We start from the raw sequence: 8636 nt of genomic DNA, 5'->3' as shown, positions 1-8636 counted from the left end.
GCTTCAGAAGCAACTGTCACTCAGAACTCTGAAGAAATTAAATCCCCAGAAATCCCAAAGAAAGTTAAAAGTCGTATCAACGTATCTGAAGATTTGATTCTGGGAAACAAGGACGAACCTGTTAGAACCAGATCTACCTTCAGGACTTCTGAAGATACTCCTCTGGGACTAGTGTCTCTGATTGAGCCTACGTCCTGTGATGAAGCACTTCAAGATAACGACTGGGTTTCAGCCATGCAAGAAGAATTAGATCAATTCACAAAGAATGATGTCTGGGATCTTGTTCCAAAGCCCAGAGGCACTCACGTTATTGGAACCAGATGGGTATTCAGAAACAAGCTGAATGAGAAAGGAGAAGTCGTCAGAAACAAAGCTCGACTGGTAGCTCAAGGTTATAGTCAACAAGAAGGTATTGATTATAATGAAACTTTTGCTCCAGTCGCAAGGTTAGAATCTATTCGTCTTCTTGTATCTTTTGCTATTAACCATTCTATTAAATTATATCAAATGGATGTCAAGAGTGCATTCCTTAATGGTTATATATCAGAAGAAGTGTATGTCAACCAACCTCCAGGTTTTGAAAATCCAAACTTTCCAGAACATGTTTTTAAACTTAAAAAATCTTTATATGGACTTAAACAAGCTCCCAGAGCTTGGTATGAACGTTTAAGCAATTTTCTTCTGGAACATAATTTTATCAGAGGGAAAGTTGACTCCACACTTTTCTGTAAGAACCTTAACAATGATCTCATGATATGCCAGATATACGTTGATGACATTATTTTTGGTTCAGTTAACGCCTCTGTTTGTCAAGAATTCTCTAAGTTAATGCAGGCAGAATTTGAAATGAGTCTAATGCAAGAACTAAAGTTCTTTCTGGGAATTCAAATTAACCAAACTTCAGAAGTTACATATGTTCATCAAAGCAAATATATTAAAGATGTTCTGAAGAAATTTGACATGGCTAACTGCAACTCTGCAAAAACTCCAATGCATCCAACATGCATTCTTGAAAAAGAAGAAGTAAGCGCAAAGGTTTGTCAGAAGCTCTATCGAGGTATGATAGGCTCTCTTCTCTATCTGACTGCTACTCGTCCTGATATTCTCTTTAATGTCTGTCTCTGTGCCAGATTCCAATCAGATCCTAGAGAATCTCATTTAACAGCAGTTAAGAGAATTCTTAAGTATCTGAAAGGAACTCCTAACCTGGGCCTGATGTATAAGAAAACATCAGAGTATAGACTCTCGGGTTATTGTGATGCAGATTATGCAGGAGATAGAATAGAACGAAAAAGCACATCTGGAAATTGCCAGCTTCTGGGAAACAATCTAATCTCCTGGGCTAGCAAAAGACAGTCAACTATCTCTCTATCAACTGCAGAAGCAGAATATATCTCAGCATCACTGTGCACAACTCAGATGCTCTGGATGAAGCATCAGTTAGAAGATCTGCAAATTTTTGAGAGTAACATTCCTATCTTCTGTGATAATACTGCTGCCATTTGTCTAAGTAAGAATCCCATTCTACATTCCAGAGCTAAACACATTGAAATAAAACATCATTTTATCAGAGACTATGTTCAGAAAGGGATAGTAACATTGAAGTTCATTGATACAGATCATCAATGGGCAGATATCTTTACTAAGCCTCTAGCTGAAGATAGATTTCTTTTTATCTTAGAAAATCTGAACATTCAAAATTGTCCAGAATGAAGTGTGGCTCTGAAAATGTAAAATGAGACTCTGACATAAACAAATGTGTTCCTGCCTCTGACTCTGATACTTCTACCAAGTTAAGAAGATATCTGAGTTAGAAATCTCCAGGAACCAATCCTTTGGTATTCCTGAAGATCAGATACATCAACACGTTGAGCACTTAGCGTCCAACCCTAGAACTTCTAGACAGCTGTCCAGAAGAAAATCAAAGGGAAACGTTTGCGATCTCCTCGAGCAGTGTGCATACTGTTGGGATTAGACATTCATTAATTAGCCTTAATCATTTCTCCCCCAAGCGTGCTTACTTGAGCTTTGTGCTAACGCAATATTGTGTGTCGTTTTGCATGTGTTTTTTAACTTAGGGTATTTAAACACTTTTCTCACTTTTCACACACTTATCACTCTCACTCACTCTCAAACCCTCTCTAAAACCCTAAACCTCTCTAAAGCATTTCTGCAAACTCTTCATCTTCTTCTTCAACCATGGACGCTCAACAACAATAAGTTTTCAACTTTTCTCAACAAATGGAATCAAGCTCAACTGCTCAAACTTCAAGCATTCCAACTCCAACTGTTACAGGAGTCTCCATCACCCCAGTTTACAAAGAACCCCATATCCTTGATCGTTTACCTCACATCAACCTAGCAACTCCCTTTGAGGGATTGGATGTGTTATGTGAAACACTGGTGGACTTTGACAACTTGAGAAGAAATGGAGTTGATCTTACTGAAGAACTTCGTCAACAAGGTTGGGGAAACTACTTCCAAAGGCTCTATGGCCCTGTTTACCCACTTCTCATCAAGGAGTTCTGGAGATTTGCAGATGCTGATGACCATTTCATCGTCTCCTATGTTTTGGGGGTAAAGATAGTAATTACTGAAGAGTCAATTGCTTCTTTGTTGAACATGGAGAAAGATGGAGGAAAAAGGATTTACAACATCAACCCAAGATCAAGGCGCGTTGCTGAAGTAATCAATCCAACCATCTTCAAACCCAACACTGAAGGAAATCCTTCAAAGAACAAAGAGCTGCATCAGAACCTCAAAGTGTGGCTCAAGATCATTTTGGGAACTATTCACCACCGCCCAGCATCTAACTCCTCTGATTACATCAATGCAGATCAGAAGTGCATTCCGTATTGCATTCACAAGGGTGTGAAGATCTGCCTTCCTGCACTACTCTTCAGATACCTAAGAGACTCTGTCAGGGAGACCAAAAACAACATGAAGCCCAGATCCTACATCCCTCTGGGAAGATTGTTATCTGATGTTTTCATCGAGAATGGGCTGGTAGATCATCTGGAGAAGGCCAAGCTGATGCTAGATCTGGCAATAGATACTGGGAAGCCTCTGAACGCCAGAAATCTCAAGAGTATGGGAATAATAAAGAAGATTCAAGTCAGACCCACGCTGGACACATCCTGGGATTCCTTGAAAGATCAGAGGAAGCTGCCTCATGGTCTTGCTAGGTTCTACAAGAATGAACCCAGAGATGCGGTTGCTATCTATCTTAATCGTCTGCTGGATGAAGGTGTTGACATCTCTGACTTCAGCCTCGACGATTGTCTAGATTCAGAAGAAGACTTCGTCAGGTACAAGAGAGGTCTCTCTGAGAAGAAGATAACATCACAGGCAAAGAAGGCAAGACTTGGAGAATCTTCTGGAAGCAGATCTCCAGCTCCTCTGCAAATTTCTACTGGTACGTCTGTTCCTCCTATTTCCTCTGCACCTCTGATGGTTTCCTCTACTCCTTCCTCTAATCCTCTCCCAACACCACCCATTTATACAACCTCTGAAATCCCACCTTCTACAACCAGAACCTCACAACCTTCACCAATTTTAAATATCGCCCATACATTCATACCTCCTTCTGAACCTGAACAAATGAACCAAAGCACTTCCTCTTCATCATCTTCAGAACCAGAATCACCCCCATACCTTCAAATCTCCTCTGACCAAGAATACTCTGACCCTGACTCCCCAACCTTAGCCCAAATTCAGGCTCAAAACCTTGCTTCACAACAACCAACACAAACACAATCTGAAGCAACTTCACCTCCACCAGAACAAACAACCAACATTACTTCTGAAGACCAACCCTCTGAAACTCAACCCTCTGACCTCCACACCTCTGATATCACCCCTCCTGAACCTGAAGCTGAATCTGAACCATTAGACTTAAACCCTCTTTACGCTTCACCCCAAAGATCTGAACCTCAACCTGAATCAGAAACTGAACCAGAACCTCTAACTCTAAATCTCAGCCCTCCAACATCTCCACCTCATACCTCTGAACCTGACCTTTCTATACCTACCCTTGAGGAAGCCATCATGCTGGTCGCAGGGGTTCAGTACAAAAGGTCAAGTCTCTGACCACTAACTCTGAAGTCAGTGATGATCCTGACTCTGTAAGGACACACTAGAACAGAGTCATTGGCTGGATGACCTCTGAGGCTTTTAGACTGAAGAACATCTTTGAACAAGTCAGAAATGGCTACATCAGAGATGCTGAGGCAAGACTTCAGGAAAGACTTGCAAGAGAAGCTGAAGCCAGAAGGTTGGAAGAAGAGAGATTAGCAAGAGAAGCTGAAGAAGAGGCTAGAAGGCTGGAAGAAGAAAGAGCAAAGGAAGCTGAAATCCTAAGGATAAAGGAAGCTGAAGCTAAGGCTCTGGCGGATGCAGAAGCACAAGCTGCTGCTGAAGCTGAAGCGCAGGCTGCTGCTGAAGCACAGCAGGCTCTGACTCTGGGGGAGTCCTCTTCTGTTATCCATATGGTTCTCCAGACGCTGAAAGAACTTAAGCAAGATCAGAATGAACTCCGTGCCAGAATGGATAAGCAAGACACTGTCAACGACAACATTCAGAACATGCTGGCTATGTTGCTTCAGAGAATGCCTCCGCCTCCGAACCCCTAGGCACTTAGGATATTTTTTTTGCTTGCCTGTTGTTTTGTTTGCTTTCTCTGATTCTGATGTTTTCCTGTTCTTGTTGCCTTTGTGCTTTTATCTGAATACAATGTTTTTCTCTTGAATTCCTTATTTTTTGCTATGTCTTTTTGATTCTGACAAAAAGGGGGAGAAGTCATTAATAGCTCTGATGAAAATATTGTCTAAATACCTTAAGCATTCTGCAACATATTTTTCTTAAAAATAAATTTATCTAACCTGTACTTAAGAAATTGCAGAAGGTATCAAGAAACCTCTTTACTTAGAAGCTCTGGTAAGAACTTCTGAACTCCCTAGCACTACCTCAGGGGGAGCTCTTATCTATCTGATCTGATATTATTCATGTTTCATCTGCTAATTAAGATTGTTTTGTCATCATCAAAAAGGGGGAGATTGTAAGAACAAAAATTGTTCTACAACAGATTCCTTGATTTTGATGATAACAAAGGATGAAACCAAAAATGGCACCCTAACGAAAAGTTTCTAAGTGTGCAGGGTTCTAAAGAAAGAAGGAAGAAATCTGATGATGTCATCAGATACAGAACCAGATCAGATACAAATTATCAGAAGATAAGAAGCATCTGAAGTAGAAACACATTCAAGAAAGTCTAACTCTGAGCAAAACAGCAAAGTATCAGAAGCATCTGAACAAGAAGTAAGCTCTAGAAGTTCTGACTCTGATCAACACTATCTCTAAACTCCAGAACTTATCAGCGCTATCTGAAGAAATCATCAGAACTCAAAAGATCAACATCAGAAGCTAGATAGCAGATTCCAAGATCTCCAGAAACATGAAGACTCTGATTATGGAATTGCTAATTATGAAAGAGTAACGTTAAAGTCAAGTAAAGGTTTGCAAATGGATTTCCTAATACAAAAAGAGACGTTAATCTCCAATTTCAATAAAGAAGATACTATATGTGGTAAGTAGTCATTTCAAGGAGAGAAAGTTATCCTGCATAAGCTATTTAAGTGATGGCGTAAATTCATTTTAATATCCACCAGTTTCAACTACTACCTCACTGATCTATATAAAGGACTGCAAATCAACATTCAGCATACAACACATACAAGGAAAAATATACTGAAACATCAACGCTAAAGAAAACACTCTTGCTCTCTAAATCTTCACGAAGCTGTTGCTTATAACGTGAATCACTTTGTTCTTACTATTGTAATATCTGCTTTCTTAGAAGCACTTTAGATTACATAAATCTTTTATCTATTGTTTGTTTATTTCCTCAAGTGACTCTGTGTAGTCTGTATACTTGAGAGGACTAAGAGATCTTTCTCTTAGACGTTGTTTGTAATCAATCTTTCAAGATTAGTGGATTAAGTCCTTGTTGAAGGCGAAATCACCTCGGCCGGGTGGACTGGAGTAGCTTTGTGTTATAAGCGAACCAGTATAAAATCATTGTGTGGTTTTCATTTTGAAAAAGCGCTTATTTTTCCAAACAATTCAAACCCCCCTTTCTTGTTTTTCTCACCTTCATCTAGATCCCACCTCACACTTCCACTAGCAGGTCCCCCCCATACAAATTTTACCGAAGTAATCTCCTTTCTCGCAAGTACTTCATTTCACGATCCTCAATCCGCAATGGTGATGCATCAACAATCAAGTTCTCTCTAACTTGCAAGTCATCCAACTGGATCATATGAGACGGATCAGGAATGTACTTTCGAAGTTGAGACACACGAAAGACATCATGAATATTCAAAAGAGACAGTGGTAATGCAACCCTGTAGGCCACCTCTCATACCCTATGGAGGATCTGATATGGACCAATGAAATGAGACGTGGGCTTTCGAGACTTCAAGGCACGACCAACACCAATCACTGGTTTGACTCTCAAGAACACATGATCTCCCTCTTGGAACTTAAGAACTTTTCTCCTCTTATCATGATAACTCTTCTAACGACTTTATGATGCTCTCATCTTCTCTTGAATCAGCTTGATCTTCTCAGTAGTTTGTTGAATGATCTCAAATCCAAGCACTACACTCTCACCTGATTCATACCAACACAAAGGAGTCATACACCTCATTCCATATAAAGCCTCATATGGTTCCACTCCAACACTAGAATGAAAACGGTTGTTATACGTAAACTCTATCAACGGTAAGTAACCATCCCAATTACCTCCTTGCCCCAACACACAAGCTCTCAATGAATCCTCCAAGGATTGGATAATCCTCTTAGTCTGACCATCAGTCTGCAGATGATAAGCAGAACCCAACCTCAATTTAGTTCCCAAAGCTTCTTGCAAACTTTGCCAAAAGCTTGATGTAAACCTCAGATCTTTACTTAACACAATACTCTAAGGAATACCATGCAGCTTTACAATCTCGTGGATGTAAACCTCCACTAACATCTACAATGGTAACTGATCTTTAATGAAAGCAAACAATAACCCAGATAGAATCACTTTCATTCGCCGTCACCGGTAAACCATTCATAAAGTCCATCGAAATGCTATCCTATTTCCAGTCACAAATATTTAACGGTTGCATCAACCCAAATGGTCTCTAATGCTCAATCTTGGACTTCTGACACGTCAAACAAGAATAGACGAACTTCGCAACATCCTTCTTCATACCTGACCACAAAAACATCTTCTTATGGTCTTGATAGATCTTCGCAGCACCGACATGAATACTAAACCCATTTCTATGACCTTCTTCAAGAATCTTCTTCTTAAGCTCTGGAAAATCTGGTACACGAACTCTATCTCTGAACCTCATAACACCATTCTCATCAATTATGAAGTCCAACTCTTTACCTTGATTGATCAATGCTAGCCGGTCCATCAATCCCAAATCTGATTTCTGGCTCTCTCTTATTTCGTCCAGAACATTGTTCGTCAATTTCAGCATACCCAGTCTACCAGTCCGCGGAGTCATCTTGCACACCAAACTAAGATCTCAGAATTGCTCGATCAAGTCTAGCTCCCTAAACATAAATGCCGACATATGTAAGGAATTTCTACTCAAGGAATCTGCCACTACATTTGCTTTACCAGGATGGTGACTCAGCTCAAAATTATAGTCCTTCAAGACTTAAAGCCAACTTCTCTGCCTCATGTTCAACTCTTTCTGATCAAACAAATATTTCAAACTCTTATGATCATTGAACAGTTCGAACCTCTCATCATATAGATAGTGCCTCCAAATCTTAAGCACAAACACAATAACTGCCAACTCTAAGTCATGGGTAGGATAATTCCTCTCATGAACCTTAAGTTGTCTCAAAGCATAAGCTACCACATTACTTTTTTACACAAGCACGCCACCCAAGCCCATATTCAGAGCATCAGAAAACACCACAAAGGATTCACTAACATCTAGTAGAACCAAAACTGGAGTTGCTGTCAACCGCTTCTTCAGCTCTTGAAATCTTTCCTCACAATGAGAATCCCATACAAAATCTTTCCCATTTTGAGTTAACTGAGTCAAAGGCAAAGCTAACCTCGAAAGCCTTCTATAAATCTTCTGTACTAACCAGCCAAACCCAGAAAACTTCTAATCTCAATAATAGACTTAGGGGTCTCCCACTGTAACACCGTGTATACCTTATACAAATAAACTAATATCCCGCCACTGGAAATCGTGTGACCAAGGAAGCTCATTTTACGCAACCAGAACTCACATTGGACAACTTTGCATATAAATTTTTCTCTTGTAAAGTCTGCAACACAACTCTCAAATGTTCTGCACGCTCTTCACCTGTCTTCGAATATACCAAGATGTCATCGATGAGTATTACCACAAACTAATCCAAATATTAATGGAAGATCTTATTCATGTACTCCATAAACACATATGGTGCATTAAACACACCGAATGGCATCACTGAGTACTCATAGTGACCATATTGGGTTCTAAAAGCAGTCTTCGGAATATCTTCAGCCTTTACTCGAATATGATGGTAGCTTAACCTCAAATCAATCTTGCTGAAAACAAAAGCACCCACCAACT

General features: G+C 39.9%; 1 protein-coding gene across 1 annotated transcript; it reads right to left on the bottom strand.

Moving 5' to 3' along the window:
- Nucleotides 1–6583: 6583 nt before the first annotated feature.
- Nucleotides 6584–7562, bottom strand: LOC127103867 (uncharacterized). The gene is made up of 3 exons (XM_051041108.1): nt 7237–7562; nt 6991–7050; nt 6584–6929 (listed from the first exon to the last, which is right to left on the bottom strand). The coding sequence occupies exons 1-3, from the start codon at nt 7560–7562 to the stop codon at nt 6584–6586; spliced, it is 732 nt and encodes a 243-aa protein (XP_050897065.1).
- Between the last annotated feature and the right edge of the window lie 1074 nt (nt 7563–8636).

The sequence above is a fragment of the Lathyrus oleraceus genome, chromosome 7 (genome assembly GCF_024323335.1).
Source record: "Lathyrus oleraceus cultivar Zhongwan6 chromosome 7, CAAS_Psat_ZW6_1.0, whole genome shotgun sequence".
In the NCBI taxonomy this organism is placed as follows: domain Eukaryota; kingdom Viridiplantae; phylum Streptophyta; class Magnoliopsida; order Fabales; family Fabaceae; genus Lathyrus; species Lathyrus oleraceus.
Note: the sequence above shows the minus strand (reverse complement) of the source record. Positions and strands in the feature narration are given on the sequence as shown.

Coding starts and splice junctions, on each gene's coding strand:
- LOC127103867 (XM_051041108.1), bottom strand. CDS start 7,562: ATGACTCCGCGGACTGGTAGACTGGGTATGCTGAAATTGACGAACAAT. Junction 7,051..7,236: donor ATGAAGAAGGATGTTGCGAA/GTTCGTCTATTC, acceptor CTTTCATTAAAG/ATCAGTTACCATTGTAGATG. Junction 6,930..6,990: donor CGAGATTGTAAAGCTGCATG/GTATTCCTTAGA, acceptor CTTTTGGCAAAG/TTTGCAAGAAGCTTTGGGAA.